General features: G+C 32.6%; 1 protein-coding gene across 1 annotated transcript in view; it reads left to right on the forward strand.

Moving 5' to 3' along the window:
• DPP10 (dipeptidyl peptidase like 10) overlaps positions 1 to 20,640 on the forward strand; it is a 997,128-nt gene that overhangs the window by 900,998 nt on the left and 75,490 nt on the right. The window contains exons 8-10 of the mRNA XM_072613293.1: positions 6,844 to 6,964; positions 11,386 to 11,540; positions 17,287 to 17,384. Coding sequence (XP_072469394.1) covers positions 6,844 to 6,964; positions 11,386 to 11,540; positions 17,287 to 17,384 — 374 coding nt within the window. The remainder of the gene's footprint in view (positions 1 to 6,843; positions 6,965 to 11,385; positions 11,541 to 17,286; positions 17,385 to 20,640) is intronic.

A 20,640-nucleotide genomic window follows, 5' to 3' on the forward strand; every position in this document is an offset into this window, starting at 1 on the left:
GTCCATCAATTGGAGAATAGCTGAACAACTTATAGCATATGATGGTAATGGAACATTATTGTGCCATAAGAAATGACAAGCAGGATGACTTCAGAAAAACATCCTGGAAAAACTTACATGAACTGATAGAAAGTGAAGCAAGAAATAGAATAACATTCTCCACAGTGAAAGAAATATTGTACAAGGAAGAACTGTGATTGACTTGGCTATTCTCAGTAATATAGTTATCCAAGACAATCCCAAAGAACTCATGATGAAAAATGCTATTTGCCTCCAAAGAAATAACTGATGTTTGAATATACACATAAGCATACTATTTTTTACTTTCTTCCCCCCTCCCCTTTTGAATCTTCTTGTACAAAATGACTAATATGGAAATGTTTTACATTATTACACATGTATAAGCACTTTCAGATTGCTTACCATCTCAAGGAAGGGTTGAGTAAGGGACAGTGGGATAGAATTTGGAACTTAAAAAAAATAGTTATTTTTTTTACATGTAATTGGGGAAGCATAAAATAATATTAGAATAAATATTAGTTCTTGACCAGTCCAGAGCTGTCCATTGTTCTCATGTATCCAGCTCTAAACCCTCAAGATTCTAGCCTCTATTATTTCCTTTTAATATTAATACTTTAAGTCCTAAGCCTACTTTTTCCTCTTTGTTAGAAAATAAAACTGATAATGTTCCAGCCCTGTGATTTTGCTACCGGAGGAAGCTTTGTTTTTTCTTCTTCTATTCATATATAGGCCTTACTGAGAAATTATATGTAGCAAAAAGGTACATGTTTAACAACTTAACAGAAATCAAACACTAATATAATATATTGAAATCAGGTAATTTTGTAGTTCCTTTATTTCTCTAATTTGCTTGCCTAAATTTGTAAAATTTTGGACTAGTTAAGACCTCAGATTCTGAAACAGGAGTTCATTTACCTGCTACCTACTACATAAACATTATTAGTAACATGATCAAAGAAACAGACTATTCTTTAGCTATACTGATATAATTAGATTAATTCAATGCATTGATAAAATTAAATAGACAAGTGATACTAATCAGCAGCACTGTAATATAAGTGTCAGGAACATTTTTTTCAGGTTATTTTTTTTACTTCAATGAAAATACAGCAGCTTCTTCATATGCTTCATAATGTCATAGATTTATGCCTGAAAATGATCTGAAAGGATATCTTGTAGGCCAATCCCTCATTTTATACAGGAAAATCAGAAATCTTATGCAATAATGCAAATTGCATTAATATTTAGTTACATCCAGAATTTGAACCCAATTTCTTCCAATGACAAGTCAATTAAAACTAGAAGTTTGATTTCACCATCAAGGTGAGCTTCATTTGTTTAGGAATAATTATTTGTAAAAATGAAGAGTATCTTTAAGGTATTTAATGTTATTATGAACAGAAATATTTAGTTTTAAAAGGATACACATGACTAAGTGTTAAACTCTGCCTATTGATGCAATTAATGTTTCATACATAAAAGAATATTGTTAATAAAAAGCTGCTATTAAATTTTTCAGTATATTGAAATCATTAAAATTCTGAATCCATATTTTTATCTTTCAAAATGAAGTATATATCACCTTCATATGGATTCTGAACTCCATCCAGTCTTTTCTTCAAATATAAATGTAATTACTGGTCAATAGTTTTGGATAATTTATATATCTGCTGAATTCATAGAAAATATCATCAATTATTTTGACTCAAAATTTGAAACCAACAAAAAGTTTGGAATGTCTGACTACTGAGTTTCCTTGTATTAAAGTACTGCCTACTGAAAATATATGTTACATATGCATCAATAGGTAGGTAACAAATGACCTCTACTTTTTTATGTATATAGGGATTTAGGAAAAGAAAAGAGGTTATTTCAGAAGGATTTAGAAATCTATTTCATGTATTAATTGTGTCACAAATGTAGTCAGTATTCTTCTTGAGCAGATTTGACCTTCACATGGCTTTTTTCCAGGAGAAAGGAATGTATTCCTTTAACACATAAGAGTAATTTTATTTCCTTTGAAATATTATAATTTGGAAACATTTGCCAGCAGAAGGGGAAAGTAATACATGCCATTCTTAATTTGAAGATATGAGAATGATGTAAGTTCTGTTATATTTCAGTGCATCAAAATATAAGGCAAGTACAGCATCTATCAAAAATAAATTAGAGCAGGTTATGGGGGTAAGGAAGGAATGGAAAGTCATTCTACTATGCCTCTGCAATCGTAATCTGAGATGGCAGGGGTCATATATGATAAAGCTGTACATATGCTGTTTTTGTATTTTCCATAGTTTTCATGTTCTTATTCACTGTGAGAATTGTATAGAACATTCTGATCAAAAGCATAGTTATGGAATAGCATGTGATATAGTTTGGACAGGAATAATAGGACAAACAGACAAGGTTGAGTCACATTGGACAAGGCTGAAATGTTGACTGATAGAATATTTTGGAAAGACTTGGATGTCAGACAAGGAGCTTGTGATATACTCAATGATCATAGAAAACCATTAATATAGTTGAACAAGGTAATTACATGAAGTTCATTACAAAGGTTCATCTGGAGAAATTTTGCAAGGTGTACTAGAATGGGGAGAAACACAGAGTGAGAAGACAAATGAATAGGTCATCAGAAAAATCAGGTGGACATTATCTTACATGAACATAATAAATGTTAACCGGTTGCCAGAAAGTTGTGGTGCAACAAGGTCATCATCATCATCATCATCATCATCATCATCATCAATTATACAGTCCAAAAAGAAACATTTTTTTTAGTAGCCAACTATGTAAATATGGATTGTGCTAAATGATATACAATGAAATATATATATATATGTATATGTGTGTGTTTGTATACATGTATGTGCATATACACATATATATGCATATATACACATGCATATACATACAGATATATATACAGAGAGATAGTTATAAACCCACCCCTGCAGGGATTTTTCAATCTAGTCAAGAGAGATAATCTATACACATGTTTGTATGTACAAAGTAGATTATAAATATTCCAGTTAATTTGGAGGGCAGGCATTACTATCCTAAAGGGATAATAATAATAAATAATAATAAAAGTTCTTACATAGAAAGTGGTACTTAAGTTTACCCTCAAAGGAAACTAGGCATTCTAATTGCTGGGGGTGAATAGGAGATACCTTCCAGGCATAGGAGTGAGACAAAACAGAGACACAAAAAGATGGAGTAACATGTATGGGGTGGAATTCAAAAGTCCATTTAGTTAAACTATAATGTACATATGTGAAGCAGATGGTTCATGTCAGAATCTGAGGGGGTTTTAATCCCAAGCAGATAAATTTATATTTAATCATGGAAGTTATAGGGAGCAACTAGAGCAAATTGAGCTGGAGTGAGAAGGAGTATGGTTAAATCTATGCTTTAGAAGACTCATTTTACAGTTTTCAGAAGTTAACTATTGCTTTTGCAATAGGTAAGGAAGCCCTGAACTGGAGAGGAGATATCTATCTATCTATCTATCTATCTATCTATCTATCTATCTATCTATCTATATAGAGAGATAGATATATAGATATAGATAGATAGATAGATAGATAGATAGATAGATAGATATAGATATATATGTGTATATATATATGTAAAAATTTCAAAAGTTGAAAATTAACTGGATTTGTGGGGGTGGATGAGAGGGAGGAGGATCACAATGAAGTTGTGAAATTCTGTTCGTGGAAGAATTGAGGTTCTCTCAGCAGAAACAAAGAAATTTCATTGGGCGGGGGAAAGAGGGGTAATAACTACTGTCTTTGGACTTGTTAAGTTTGACATGTTCTCTGGGACATAACATTTGAAAATGCTCAATGGGAAATTAGTGATGCATGACCAGAGCTCAGAAGAAAGACTAATAATAACTATGTGTATGTACATACATATGTATATCTGATAGTCATTTGTATAGAGATTATAATTAAACTCATGAGAATTGATGAGGTCACTTAGGGGAAAGAGTGAATTGAGAGCAGAAAAAATTATCTGACAGAACCATCTATTACACTTTCAATCACGTCTCATATAAGAAGGTTCCTCCTCTTTGCCAAGGTAAACCTCTCTCCACACAAAAGCAATCCCATTCAATCCCATGTTCTCTACCATATTGTCCCCTCTATAAATCCTGTTATTCTCACTAATCATCCCTTCTATCACTGATTGATTGCTTATTGACTACAAACATTTCCATGTCTCCCCTTTCCCACACAAATCTCTCATTTGTCATATCTATCAACTCTATTATCCCAAACCTCTCCTCCCCTTCATGGCAAAATTCCTGAGAAGGCCATCTACGTTGGTTGCCACTGTTGGTTTTCTATCACCTTTTTTAAACTCTACAATCTACTAAATGATCTCATATATGAACTCCATTCTAATTGACATCTGATTATCTCCAGCCATCTTGATCTCTCTGCAAAATTCGACACAATTAATCACCCTCTGCTCCTTTATACATTTTTTTTTCTTTCTTAGCTTTCATGGCATTGTACTCTTCTGCTTCTACTACCTGTCTGGTGGTTCCTTCTTTGTTTCATTTGTAATTTTTTTTCTTCTATTTCATACTTTCTAAACATAGGCATCTTCCATGTTTGTATTATGTCTTTGTTTCTATCTCTATATTACTTCACTTTCTTCAGCTTCCATGGTTTCAATGGTAACTCAAATTGATTCTCTTAATCTTAAATATGTTGTCAAACACTTCAGCAAAGATATTACTAGCCAGCTAGAAATTTATAACTGGAACTTGGTTCCAAGGCTGATATTAAAGAAACTTATTTTTGAGTTATTTAAATAAAGATTGTTGTTGGACTAATGTGAGTATATAACATACCAAAAGAGGAGATAATAGGATAGGGGTGTGGAGAGAGTCTTGTGAATATGTACATTTAGGGATGGAAAAGAATCAGTAAGAAAACAGTGGTTAGAGAGATCAGAGGAGAGGAAAATAGAAGAAAAAATAATGTTTAACAAAAGAAAAGGTTCTCAGCAATACCAAATGCCACAGTGAGATTAAGAAGGATTACCATTCAGAAAAAGCTGGTGCATATTGCAATATGAGGGTTATTTGAGAAAAGTTTCAACAGAGTATTAAGGATTAGAGATATTTCTTGTTATTTAAATTTTAAAATTTGAATATTCAGAATTATGCAAAAATATTTACTTAGCTATCCATTGTATTATTTCTCTTCCACTGTAGATGCAAAACTGGCTGTTTCTATCATAGGAAGATAGCCAATCAGATCATTGGTATTTGTCCATCCAAACAAAAATAAATTCTGTGAGAAAAAATGTTTTCCAAGAGTTCAAAAAAGACTGCATGTTAGTCTAGATTACCCCTTTGAACGGTAAATTTTGGAAGGAATCATTTACATTTTCAGAACAGAATACAAGCAATGAATAAAGCCATTAGCACCAAAATGAGAATATCACTGAGTCTAAAGGGATCATCATCATCATCATCATCATCATCATCATCATCATCGTCCTCCTCCTCATCATCCCTACAGCATTTTAAGATTCATAAAGCATTTTTATTCTCACAACAACCACAAGAAATAGATGCTGTATGTATGTACTTAATCTCTTCACTGACTCCACATCTAACAGTATGTTCCACCATGCCATTTTCACAATGACAGTCAGAGAACTGGATACGAGAAAGCAGAAAGCACATTGCAACTATATGAATAAAATGTTATTTTCTGTAACATTATTTCAGCTTTTACTCAAATGGATGTCTCCTAGATGCCCAAATCCAGTGTTCTTCTGAGTTTTTAGTGAAACAGTAATTTTGGACCCAAATCTAAGTCCAAGAGATCATATTTTAGAGCTGAAAGTGACATCAGATAACATCTAGTTTAATTCACTCATTTTGTAGAAAAGGAAACTGAGTCCATCGGAGACTGTAAAAGAGTCACCCGTGAAATAAACCCAGTTCCTCTGACTATGGGATTCTGTAAATTGATTCTTTTCTTTTCGATGGTTTGGAGATAAAATCTTATTTGAGATTTGCAGGATATCACAATGGTTGAAAAACATCTTGACTCTAGCTTTTTTGTCATAGTATTTTTAGGTGAATGTATGACACTACTTGATTTGCGTTGGTTCTTCTGTGAAGGCAAGATAGCTTGAAGTTTTTTATTCTGTCTGGAAAAATAAAAAAGAAGGAAAAAACATCTCCTAACTCTTTCCCCATGTGAATATATGACATTCCCACCTCTGATGCAAATATTAGAGAATCCTGGCTAAATACAATGTATAAATAGAATGTTTCAATACAGTATGTTTCAAAGTGTAAAAGATTGGTGGATGTAGAAGAATATACAGCAAATAAGACAGACACAAATATATTGTCTAAATATCAGGAGGTTATTATATTTCAGATAAAAATTGTATCCAGTTTAAATTTTGCCTAACCTGAAATCTAAACTAATTCTGCAAAGTATGAGAGATGTTGCTAAAGTAGATGAAACGATACTTTCAAAACATAAACAAATGTCAATACTGATTGTTACATATGTGTCCAAATGAAAATTGGATGCTAAGATCAGAATATCACAGTCATTAGCTATTGAAAGTAATCATACACACAAACACACACATACACACACACATTTGTATATATGTGTATATCCATCCATATGTGTATGGATGTGTGACATTTGTGTCATTGTGTGACATTAAGGTGAACATGCAGTAAAATTATCTGCTAATCCTGTCAATCAGAAAAAGATGAAAATTATGATCATACCAACTGTGTCTCTGAAATGTTTTCTGATCCAGATTTACATTTTTGAAAATAACATCTACTATCAGCCTGATGTAAAGAGCAGTTCATTGCGACTGACGTCTTCAGGAAAAGAAGGAATTATTTTTAATGGAATTGCTGACTGGTTATATGAAGGTGAGTCGAGTAAATTTAGGTTTGAAAGAATGCAAATGGCATATTGTTATACAAAGTCTACAGGAAAAATCTATTCATTTCAGAATACTCTTAGCTGTTTTCTTCTCATTTCCCTTCAAAATTGGCTTCATGCTTTTATACCTTGTATATGCTCATGTATCTTCTGTTGTGATTTGCATCTATTTATATTTTCCCACTTTTTTTGGTCAAGCTATATAGATTTTATTAGAGATAAAGCATAGCTTATAAAAGTGAATGGGATTCTTACAAATAATCAGACTGGAAATTAGATGTTGATTTTTCTGACTGTCCTGAAAAGAAGAAAAATGAACAAACATAAAACAAACAAAAAACACAAAAAAGTTAATAGTCAGACTTTACGAAAACCTCCGGACTTTAGTCATGCTCATTGTGAATAATCTGTCATATTTAAAAATATCATAATGAGAGAAAAGATAATACACCTAAGGAGTTTTTATAATAAGCATCGACAATATTTTAAGTGTAATAATATTTAAAGGATTTATGTGGCATAAGAAACCAAATTTTGATTGCTGTTTAGATTGCCATTCCTGCCTAAGCCTGTGTTTAGGAAAGCTGACCTATCCTGAACACAGAACTCCAACAATTCTTCCTCCGTTGTTCCCACACACCATTATAAAACCTGACTTTGCAAACGGCCTTGGCAACATGTCTCAGGATTAGAAAAATGACTAGACTTTTCAGTTGCAAATTCTAACATAAGGAATTGCCTCTAAACATAGCATCTCTATCGCCATGGCAACATTGTGTACTATAACACTCTTTCTGATTTTTTAAAGTTCTATAAAGTAAGCAAGACCCATAGTTCTTATGTACTAAACTGATACTGAGGACAAACAATGCAACTAGTGATGTTAATGGTTAAAGTTTTACTCAGCAGAACCACTATAGGAGCCCAGGGCAAGTGGAGACCACAACAACGTGGAAGGAAGGAAGGAAGGAAGGAAGGAAGGAAGGAAGGAAGGAAGGAAGGAAGGAAGGAAGGAAGGAAGGAAGGGAGGAAGGGAGGGAGAGAGGGAAGGAAAGAAGGAAAGGAGAGGAGGAAGAGAAAGAGAGAGAGAGAGAAAGAAAGAGAAGGTAAGGAAAGAAAGAAAGAAAGAAAGAAAGAAAGAAAGAAAGAAAGAAAGAAAGAAAGAAAGAAAGAAAGAAAGAGAAAGAAAAAAAGAGAAAGGAAGGAAGGAAAGAAGGAAGGGAGGGAGAGGAAAAGAGAAAGAAAGAAAGGAAGGAAAAGAGAAAGAAAGGAAGGAAGGAAGGAATGAAGAAAGGAAGGAAGGAAGGAAGGAAGGAAGGAAGGAAGGAAGGAAGGAAGGAAGGAAGGAAGGAAGGAAGGAAGAAAAATCAGAAAAGAAAGAGAAAGGAAGGAAGGAAGGAAAAAGGGAGGAAGGAAAAAAATAATAGTTATTGCAAAACTTTCATGGCTTTGCTTTATTTTCTTATTTCATTTAAAATCAGAAAATAGGCTAAGAAAAATTAGAAATTGTTACATATGAATCAACTATTTTGGTCAGTGCAATTTAAGTTACATTTCATGGTGTATTTAAAGCATACATATTGGGAAGCTGCCTTGATAGGCCTCCTGATACATCATGGTTGTCTTCAGTGACCTCTGATTTCCTTTTTCAGTATCTTCACTCTCCATTACTGCAATATATTGTGGTTAGAGAATATTATCTCTTCTAAAGGAGTTTAGAAATGAATGATAAAATTTGTTAGTTCAAAAATTATCAAAATAATAGTGCCCATTACTTTGTTCCAGTTACACTATGTAACTGTATGTTAGATGGTCGTTGAATGCATTTGATCGTAGTAAAAGCTCCATTTCAAAGAGAAAGGCTAAATTCCTCAGGACAATAAAACCACAGATTCTGGGCTGACTCTCATATTAGAATGTTTCTGAGTGGAAGGGACAATGATGGAACAATATTCTAAGTTTAGAACACTAACAAATGAATGTGATTAAAAAATATACCAGTGACACTTCTTTTAGCATCCTAAGGCATCACATGATCTCATACTGATCACTGGAATCTCATTTGTGATTCTCTCTACCTTGAAAACTTTTTCTCAACACTGCCACATGTACCTCACCATTTGCCTTTGCTGAAGCTTGCTTACCAGTACTTACCAGAAGTTCAAAGTCTTTAGCCTTGTTCAATTGGTATATGATTTTCCTATTACTTATCTCCATGTGAGTTTATTGTTTTGTAGTTAGCAAATTTATTGCAATTCAAATTCAATTCAATCACAAAATCTTGAAAATTAAAGGTAGCATTGGAATTAATCTTTAGAGTCTAAAATTTCCCTTCTCTGAGTATCTTAGCACAAAAAATTCAATAAGAGCCATGTGTGTTATCGCAGGTTGATTTTTCTGCAGAGAAATGCAGATCTTTTTTTGGTGAATGACTGATTCATTTGGTAAGATGTTGCACATAAGAGTGATAGGTCAGAACTACTAACAGAGATTGATACTACTCAGGCTTTAAAAGATTGATTTTATTTCAAACTGTCTTTTATGACCACTCAATACTCAAAGAAAGTCAAAACACATGACACTTACAAGGTATTAAAATTAGTCACTGAAGTTTCAAAGAGAAAATAAAATCTTTGAAATGAAAGACCATTTAAACATAGTTCAAATAAATCCAGTCTAATATTATGGCATATAAATTAGCATCATTAACATGGCAATTTAATTAAATCTGACATATCAGATCATCTTTTGTTTTTGTGAGAGTAAAATTTAAAGATGTCAAGTTCATGCCATTTGGCATTCTCCAGAGCATTTTCTCTATTAAAAATTCAATAATTTTTGATTATCTGAGCAAATACAAGTATAGTATGATTGTACTTGTGTGTTCAACCTTCTTACCACCAAACTTTCATAGATTTGCTTAAATATAAGGAATTTAATGTTTCATGCCCTTTGGACTTATACATAAATGGTCAAAGAATAAAAAAAGGAAAAGGGTGCCATGTTACCTATATGTACAGAGTATTTACAATTTGACACCATTAGTAACCCTGTATTGCTTCATAAGATAATCCACAAAGAGACAAAATCAACTAGAATATCAAATGCATTATGCATTATGGCATCATCTAAGTCAATCTACAAAAGTTTTTTTTTTTCCTTTTTTTTGTTCTTTTTATAATTGTCTCCGGAACATTACATATGTTGACAATTCCATCTGCTCTGCAAAGAGGCTTTCTAATTCAGTGTTGTCAAAAGAACAAAATGAAACTTACATTAACAGTGGAGGCAATGTGATTTATAAAAATACAATGTTGTATAAATATTATAATATAATATATATGTTAATGTATAAAAATCCATTAATTTTAATTTTTTATTCTTCCCTTTTATTACTAATGACTACTATAACTTAAAGACTTTATCTCAGTGCTATATCAGAATGTTGTGTGGGTGTGTGTATGTATTTACTTACAAAAATGAACCTTATCCTTCACTGGATTTATTTTATTTCTTACATAATTAGCAAGCTATTTTATTTCATTTCAGGCATAGGATACCTGAGAATGCATCTTTTTGAAGGGTAGAGCTTCTTGGGTGATAATAATTAAAATAACTGAATATGTTCAAAATGGGCTGGGATGGTATTTGCTTCATGTCAATCACAGGTGATTTATGAGTACTTTTGGAATAAGTCAGATTTCACCTCTACTTGAATACTTATGTGCATGGTTTCCTTCTGACCTCTAAATTAATTCTAACACTGTGTTTATATCAATATCTTGTCAATAAGCATATTGTAGCTTAAGAATTAACTTCTTATATACTTACATATACACATACATACATTATATCCACATATACTGTAAATATACATATATGTGCACAACTATGTACATATATATGTATACATGCATGTATGTATATATGCACACATACACACGTGTATATGCCACCAAGGCATTTGTTAGGCCCTCAAATATTATTTTTCTCCAGCTAGTACAGTATTGGATACCAAAATGTTGTTCAATACATATGTATCATATCCTGAATAAAGGAATGTTAAAATGAACTTATCATTAATCCAAAGAAACTAATTTTGAATGAAAGCTTCCATCAATCCACTCATTGCTTATTCTTCCTAATCCTTTTATCTCCCCCATTTATACTACAAAATGAACATGGAATCTTGACTGCTTTCTTTATGTACTGGTTTATTTATAGCCATTTCACCCTTCAATTAGAATGTGACATGACAAAAATAATGGGTTCTAGGTTTAATCATCAACAAAGCTCAACAGAATAGAAGGGGAAAATAAAGATACCATTCAGAATTCAAGAACAGATATCTGTGGATTAGTGAGTCCGTGTCTGCAGAAGTGATGTCAAAGAATTTGATTTGTTCTAGAGGAACTTCTACATTCCCACGTTGCTCATTGGTGGTCTCCGGATGGAGAAAGGCTTGCATTCCTGATGATAAATGACTCTTTGGTGCCAAACATGGTTATTCCTCGCTTTACTGGAGGGCTGTATCCCAAAGCAAAACAGTATCCATATCCTAAGGTAAGTTGAGTGGAATTGGTCCATTAATCCTGTCTTTTTGGGTTAGGGAACTGAGTGATGACAGTATTGCTAATACCTAGAGGATTTGTCTCCAAAGAGTGGCAGAGGCTATACTTCTTCCTGCTTTCAGTTTGTCATTTGATATCTTACACTGGCTTCTCTCGAAGACATGGAGGGTAAGGTAGGATACCAACATGACACTTGTTTTGATGGCCAAAATTCATTTTAGGAGTTTTCTGGTATGATAACTTTTTCTCATTTTTGCTTTCCTATATTTCCTTCTCTCCCTTTAGAGATTCTTTATTCCCACTTTTTTACTCCCCCTCCCACTTCCCTTTTTTCTCAGCAGTCATAATGTCTAGTGCAGGTTTTACAATCAACTAGCTGTGTGAAAATGGGCAATTCAGTCATCTCCCTGAGCCTCGGTTTATTTAGGAAATGAGAAGGGAAAGCTAGGTGATCTCAAAGTACCTGTGTAGCTCTGAAGTTTTGTGACTTTGTGATTCTCTTTTTATTTTCTTTGCTGTTTCTCCTTTTGCCCACTCTTTTTTTGTTGTTGTTGTTTTCTCCCTTAAATTGTCAAATGCAAATAATGCTGATCAACAGTAAGTGATGTCAGGATCAAAGGTCAAGTTTGAGCATTCTTTCAACTAGGGGTAACAACAAAGGGAATGATTGCCCAAACTTTCCATGTTCTATCCCTCCACTCCCTCACCTATACATTTAAAGCATTCACTATAGTCATTATGGGAGAAAGATCATTAATGGGAGATTATGACACATTTTCTCTTGATTATTTCCCATTCTGAAATTTTGCGCAAAAATGTTTGGGAAAGAAAAAGAATGATACAATACTTTATGGTCTCCAAACACCCTTGACCTTAAAGTAGTATTCTCAAAAATTATTGCTTATAATTAATCATGCACAAAAAAGATACAAATTAATATATAGGTTTTTAATGTAAATCTACTAGCATACCGTAAAATGAGAAATATTTTGCAATATGATTTTTATGAGATTGTGAAAACTGGGTTGATTAATATGTCACTAGACATTCTACTCCCTTGCCCCAGATACATATAGCCTAAGGTGCATCTGATACAGAGATTAGGCATTGCCCCACATCCCAGGCACTTGCCTCCTGTGGTTAGAGTCAGGGTTAAGTTTCCTGGGCCCCTGCCCATTATTCCTCATTCACTCTTTGGCATTTATGAAAATATTCTGATTTCAGTGGTCTAGACCACCCACCTTGTCTTTTCTGTCAGATGACAGGACAATCACTATACCAACTCTTTGCCTAAAACCTTAAGTAAATTTGAGCACATCTTATTCAATATCTGATCCTACCTATGAACCTGGGGAGATTGTGGGATGAGGTACCTCCCATGCTGTTTCTCACTGGTATCTTTTCTGTTGTTATTCAGAAACATTTTAGTCCCCTCAAGACTTGTATTATTTTCTTTTCATGAACCATTTCTAAAACGATTCCACAATATGCATAGTCAAATAAATAAATTCCTTCATTGGCTGTAATATGTTTACATACATGCATGTGTTCATATAATATGTATATATACATACATATGTGTATATGCATGCATGTTTGTGTGTACATATGTATGCATGCAAGTATGCATTATTTCTGTACTGTAAATCTATCATCTGTCAAGAGGTAGCTAACATTTCATAATGGTTCCTTTGGAATCCTAGTTGGTCATTGTTTTGATCATAATTTTTACAACATTCAAAGTTATTTGTTTTTACGGCATTATTATTTATATAAATTATTATCCTTATAATGTCCTTTTCATTCCTGATCAGCATATAAAGTTTTCAACATTTTTTACATTAATAATGATGTCATAGATTATTCTTCTAGTTCTGCTTAGTTCACTCTGTATCAGACTTTTCCTTGTCTCTTTGAAATCATTTGTTTTCTCATTTCATACAGCACAATAGTATTCCATTAGTCCATTACATTTACAAACCAAAGGATTTTTAGCTATTCCTCAACTGATGGGCATCTTTTTACTTTCCAGTTTATTTCCACCACAAATTGAGCTTGTAATAATACTTTTTTTTAATGCAACTTGATCCTTACCACCACCTTCTGGAGTAGGAAGATTAGCTGTTGTTATCCCCATTTGACAGTTGAGAGAACATAGACCCAGATAGGTAATGTGACTTTTCCTTTTTAATACAATTAGCAAGTGGTTGAGCCAGAATTTAAACCCAGATCTTCTGCCTCTATCTAGTTTTTCTTTCATTTCACCATGTGGACCATATACCTATCAGCAGATTCTTGCAAGTAGGAATACAACGAAAATATAGAGTTAAGTCCTTAAGTCTATTACCAGGAAGTCCAAAAGTTCAGGCTTTGGCTAGAGAAATAGGGCATTGTCTTTTGTCTCTATTGGTTCATGCTAGCCAACTTTTGTAAGCTTAAAAAACAAATATTTTCCTGCTGCCCCTTTGAGAAAATTTTTGTAAAATAAATGTATTCAAATTAAAAAGTTTTATAAAACTCTATTTAGAAAAAGAGAAGTAAAAGAATGCATAGTGTTATACTTCAAAGAAGACTAGAGTAGGATGAGGCTAAACCCATATCCAATCTGATGAAACTCTTGCACCTAAAAACATACTGAATTTTTTCTTAATTCAGCAAGATTCTGAGCCTATACAGTAATGCTTATTGGCAATTCATGAAAGGTTTGTGTCAGTCTATTTTTCTAACTTCAGATTAACCTTCTTAATTAAGACTATCTCTTTAATTTTAATTGACATGAAAATCACAACTAATTATTATTAAGCTTTTGTATCTCACAATCACAGAAGGAAAAAAAATCTGTTGATTTGATATCTTTATGGCAAATGTTATATTGAGGTGGAAAATAGATGAATGACAGTTTCAAAAGTTTAAAATAATTAAAAATTTTAAAAGGCAAACCTCATCTGTGCTTTGTTGTTGTTCAGTCATGCCTGGTTCTTCATGATCCCATTTGAGGTTTTGTTGGCAAAAACACTGGAGTTGTTTATCATTTCTTTCTCTAGTCCATTATAGATGAGGAACTGCAGCAAACCTGATTATGTGGCTTGTCTAGAGTCACACAGCTAGTGAATTTCTGAGGCCAGATTCGAATTCAGGAAAATAAGTCTTTCTGATTCCAACTTCAGTGTATCACCTATTCACCTATTTCCAAAACTGTTTGAACTGTAAGAGGATGATACAAATTGCTCAGCAATAAAGAATATAGAATGTCAAACACCTGCACATTTGAACACGTGAAATCAGTCAATTAGCAAGTATATTTTTTAGCTCTTGCTATGTGCCAGGCTTTGTGCTAGATGAGGCTACAAAATAAGATGAAAGTCATTCTGTGATCTCAAAGAGTTTATTATATAATGGAGGAAACTATTGGCACAGAACCATGTACAAAAGCAATAAACTGGATATAATCAGCAGAGAAAACATACCAGCATTAAGGTGGATCAGGAAGGGGTCTTTATAGGTATAAGTTCTTATATTTAGCATTTTAACTAAGACTTGAAGAAAGCCAGGTAATACAAAATGGATTGATGAATCAGAGATGATGTACTAAACTCTGTTTTTCATCCTGACCATTATTCCATGTGGTTATATGTCTATGCGTAAAGAGGTTTTATTATGTGTCTTATACAAGTGTTATCCTCCAAGATTATTCTATTAATATGTTACATGAATATTATATCAAGCTTAATTTTTTGGAAAAATTGTGTCACCAAATGATATCTTTAACTCCATAATATCCCCCCAAATTCCGAATAAAATAGTAAATATAAAATTAGAGAAATTTAGAAAATTAATTTATTTTAATGATAACAGAGTAACAGTCCCAACAAGATCATTCCTCCATTTCATCTAGCAGATTAAAAACAAATAAACAGAATTATAATTGACCAACTCAAATGAGAAGATTCACAGTTTGGAGAGGTTTTGTTATAATGATATTCAGAATTTTCTGAAAAAGACAGTAACATATAAATATTTCTCAAAATCACCAGAAAGTATTCTCTACACTCTTTGATCAAAATCTTCCTTTGGTAGAGTTGTGAAGTAGGAAAACTGTGTTGTAACCTTCTGACAAACTGATCTCACAATGTTTCATTTTCATTAACTCAGCAGTTACTGAAAACTAAATTCTCCTATAACCCATTTCCCTGAGTCCCTCAAAGACCTTATCAACAAATTTACCAAGTTGTTAATGACTATCAAAAATAGCAGCATTTTAACTCTCCCACATGAGCATCATATTTTGACTTAGACTGTGTTTTAGTAATCCCAATTCTGTTAACATAGATCTCTTTCAAATGCTTCTGTCATTTCCCTCTTCCCCCTTTATTGTATATTTTCCAATTCATTTACATCATAAAGCATCCAGCTCCTTCTTTAACACTTCCCAGCATACCCATTCCTCTTCCCTCTCTAAAAAAAAATCCTAGTTAACCTTGTAAGAACTATTCTTCCATCAAGGCTTCCAATCATACTAATGAATTGTCTGAATGTATTAACCAAAATTATTACAAAACTAGCTAATTCAGTCAATTACCTGAAGCTAATTTCAGAAGTACTCTTCAACAAAATTGCACGGTTCATGTAATTGGACTTTTTGTCCCTCATCTACCCATTATATTTCCCCTATTACACTAAATTCCTGCTGGCAATTCATGTTCTGATGCTGCCCTCAGGTCCTGTAATCTGGATGAAAGACAATTTTAAAAATATATATATTAATGTCAAATTGTTCATGCTATGATTTTAATAAATATTTGCACTTAAATTAGAGGAATATGAGAAGGAAACCAAAGGAATAAAATTTTAAATTATAGAAGTTTAGACCTAAAAGGGACTCTTAGAGATCATCTTGTATTGTTCCTTCATTTTACAAGAAAAGAAACTGGGGCCAAGAGAGTTGAAATGACTTGCCTCTCATTACATAAATTATTATATTTGAATTCATCTTCAATCCCACATTTTCCAATACCAAGTCTAGTTCATCTTCTGTATCATCTGACCTCTCATTTCTGCCAGAAAAGGGGTACTGTGGCATCTGGGAAGCGTGATATTTAGTGCAATAAGATATTCTTGATAACCCACAAATAATAAGAGTTGAATCAACACATATTTTGACTGTCTAATTATAGAACCAGTCCCATAGATGCCATTCTTGGGAAGAAAAAAAAATGATATTATCTACTGAATAGACTGTAGTCTATTCTAATGTTCAAATCAACATTAATTACTAAATGACTGAATTAATGATGGAATAAAAAGACTGAGTAGTACCCAGAAAAAGTAATGAAATCTATCAAGTCTGAATCTGGAGTAGTTTTTAGCATAGAGTAATTATGCATTTTTAAGGGGAAAGAAAGTGTTGTAATTATAAAAGTAGGTTTCTTGGAAGACTGAATAGTATAATGACATTTAAGCTAAACTTAAAGCCTGGTGAACTGAATTTGAGTTCTAACTTGGCTGCCCACTAGTTGTAACATAACAGATGGACTTCTCAGAATTCAGTTTATTCATCTGTAAAATAGACATAATCATATGTTCACTACCTGACTCACATAGATGTTGTGAAACTCAAATGAGATGTGTGTAAGATTATAATGGTGAAGCAGTATATAATAAGCTATTATTATTTCTTTGATTTTCTCTCTAAATTTCTAATGCTTTAAATATGTGTTATTACTTTCATTTTCTCAAAGGCTGGTCAAGTCAACCCAACAGTTAAATTATATGTTGTGAACCTATATGGACCCACTCATACTTTGGAGCTTATGCCACCTGACAGTTTTAAATCAAGGTATGCCATTTTAATTTAACTTTTCTGGAGAAATATTTTTATTTAAATAAATACTTGTTTGCGTCTTAGGAGGCAATCTAACCAAAAACAGACCTGAAGTTTTCTCCATTAGCTCTGAAATAAAGTCATCCGAGGAGTAATAGCCATCTAGGTGAATTTTGAATTTCAATGTGCTTAGCAATCGTATAAATTTAAGAGTGCTATGGACAGGGTGAACTATACCTGTGACAGAGAACTGATAGAACTAGAGCAATTGTTATGAAAGGTAATTTTCAATAGACATTTCTTCCTGAAAACAATACTGGGCTTAAAAAAAATATTTTAAATGATGTTCTTTTGAAAAAGCACAGTCACCAAAATATAAACATTTTCCCAGATGTTTTGCTGCAGCTTTCTGTTGTCAACATTGTAATTTTTCTCTGTCCAGGATAATTTAAGAGGATTTTATTTAGAAGCTACAAACATACTACTTGCAGTGAGTATAATCATTCAAGGGGTGGAATGTCATTAAATACTTTAGGTTTAAGGACAAAAGCCTAATATGAAATGTGAATGAAATCTACAAGAAGGAAACAAATTCTTAAGCATCCTGCCATCATATTTTCCACATGACAGGATTTCCACAGGATTATAGAACTAGGTAACCACAACTGAAGGAAAATATTATTGCCTATATTATAGCTCTTTAAAATAATCCAATAAAATTGGAGATTCTCTGCTTAAATTCTCCTCTAATACCACACTGTGATGAACCTGAGTTCTTGAAGCATATCATATAGTATATCTTCCATACTTGGAAAGAATTTGAGTTCAGGCCCAGAATGATGGAGTATATGCTTCCATTCTGAGCACTAGCTTTGCCAAATCTATGAGGCTTATCACTAGATTGCCTATAGGGTCCTATTTTTTAGGCTCTAAAAACCCTTGATAATAATCTACTATGAAAAAAGGGACTCAGATCTGCATCAGTGAACAGACTACCCCAATTAGTGAAAGTATCAACCCTTGTGATATTTTAAAAAATAAGAATAATGGGAGCACTAGATATATTTAGAAAAAATAAGGTCATTCATTGGACTAAATAATATATGGACATAATTTTCGTTCCAACATCTGCACAAAAATTTGGCAATAAGATCAATTTTATGATGCTAATCTGGATTTCAAAGGATTGTTAGAAAACTTCAATAACATGAATCTATGCATGTATTTTAAAAGTACATAATAATTTTAAAATATGAATTGCTATCTTCATTACTAATTAAAATAGCTAATTGTTGCTCTCAAAATCAAAATGCTTTCTTCTGGGAATGACTAAAGAAAAGGTACCTACCCACATTGCTTTCGGGACAAAGGGAGTCTAAAAGATAGGGAAGCTATAGAAAAGTGTGTTCACTTCATTTTCATGATCTTTCCCAAAAAAGCAAGATTACATATTAATTTGTTCTGAATATAAAAATCATAATATGAAATGCATATAAAAGAGAAATATGAGCCTAGGGTTCTGTTCGATTGAACCTCTTCTTCACACACATACACACAAACATAATTAAAGACTCGATTTTGAAAAAAACTGAGATCGCCTCATTTCCATCAACAGCTACTATTACAGAGGAGTGATAAAGCATGCTACTATTCTGTTGACAAGGAGGTGAGGTGCTCAAATTGGAGAATCAGAATATATTTGGAACATGACCAGTGTGGGGATTTATTTTGTTTGATTGTGCATATATGCTACAAATAATACATTTCCTGTTTTTCTTTTCTTGTAAACTAAAGGGGATTGGAAGAGAAAAGGGAAAAGGTATTTTAAAGTAAGATAAAATAAAAAGAAAGAAAAAAAAGGTTATTGAAACATCTTTTTAAAACACAAGCAAGATATAGGAAAGGCCAGAAATAATCTATGACAATTTTGAAAGCTATGTGTTAGATTTACTATATACTTAAAAGGAAAAACAATCTGTATGTAAAAGAGTTTTGTGGTTTCGTGTACACAATTCTTCTACCCATCTACTTTATGTATGGCCATGCTCGTTTTATTGAATGTTTGTTAAGTTCAGAATTTTAAAACAAGAAAGGGATGGATAAGAAGGAATTACTTTTTGGCTTAGTTTTGCATTCCAGGGCATAGTAGATAAGGATGTAGAATAAGACCAAAACTTATCAGAAGAGGGAAAAAATCTCTCATCTTTGATCTCAAATCCTTATTCCCAAATTTGGGTGTGTAATTTACATTCATAAATCTTTATATTTAATATTGCAATGGGGATAATATACATTTTAATTACACATACATTATTTCATAGGACAAAATTAATAGCAGGGTTTTTTTTTTCCTAACAATTTTATAAAATGGAAATCTCCTTTTCTCCCATTCTCAATTCCATACTTGGTTAAATGATTATTGAAAGGCGTTATATACCTCAAGCCCTTTTTCTGGGATCAGTATTCTAAATCAGCCAGGAGCAAATAACACAATTGAGAGGTGTATACCATTTCTCTTTCTAGCCAACAGATGTCTTTTAAAACCTTCTAGTTCAACCACCTAAAAACCTCTCTTCTATACCTGGTGTCTTGACATTGCTGACTCCTGCAGTCATAGAAAGTTGCTTATGTTTCTGTAGGGATATGTAAATTATATTGAAAAAAATAAAAATTATCAATTTATTGGTGTATAACAAACTATACAACTTTTTACTTATAAAAAACATATTATGCAACTTCTCTTTTTGCTGCATTCACTGGCTCTTTCAGATTTAGCATTGAGTTCACAAAATTTCCACACGTTATTTTTAATTCTTGATTTTGTAATGAGATGGAGCACATTGTCTCTTGATTATACATACCTTTGAAAAAATAAGTTTATTTTTCCAAATTCAGTTTCATGTGTAGCCTATAGATTTTCAACAGTTTTTAAATCAAATTAATTCCTAGACTCTTGAAGTTTATTTCCATATTTAGGATAAATTTCTTAGCCTTTCATTATATATGATATGTTTCCAGGATTTGCTACAGCATTTTTATATATCAACAAGTTTATCAAAGTTCATTATTTCTATAACAGGGCAAAATCCCTGTAACAAAAGCCCTATAACAGGGCAAGAGCCAATGGAATTTTTTTTGAAGTACCCAACTATTTTTTTTAGGAAAGTTGTCAAGTCTGTTGAAGATATCCAGATCACCTGGAATCCTCCTGATAATAGTTTCAGCATAGGATTGAATGAAAAGGAAAGTCATCAATTTTTTTAAAAAGACA

Source organism: Notamacropus eugenii, chromosome 5, assembly GCF_028372415.1.
Source record: "Notamacropus eugenii isolate mMacEug1 chromosome 5, mMacEug1.pri_v2, whole genome shotgun sequence".
NCBI lineage: Eukaryota > Metazoa > Chordata > Mammalia > Diprotodontia > Macropodidae > Notamacropus > Notamacropus eugenii.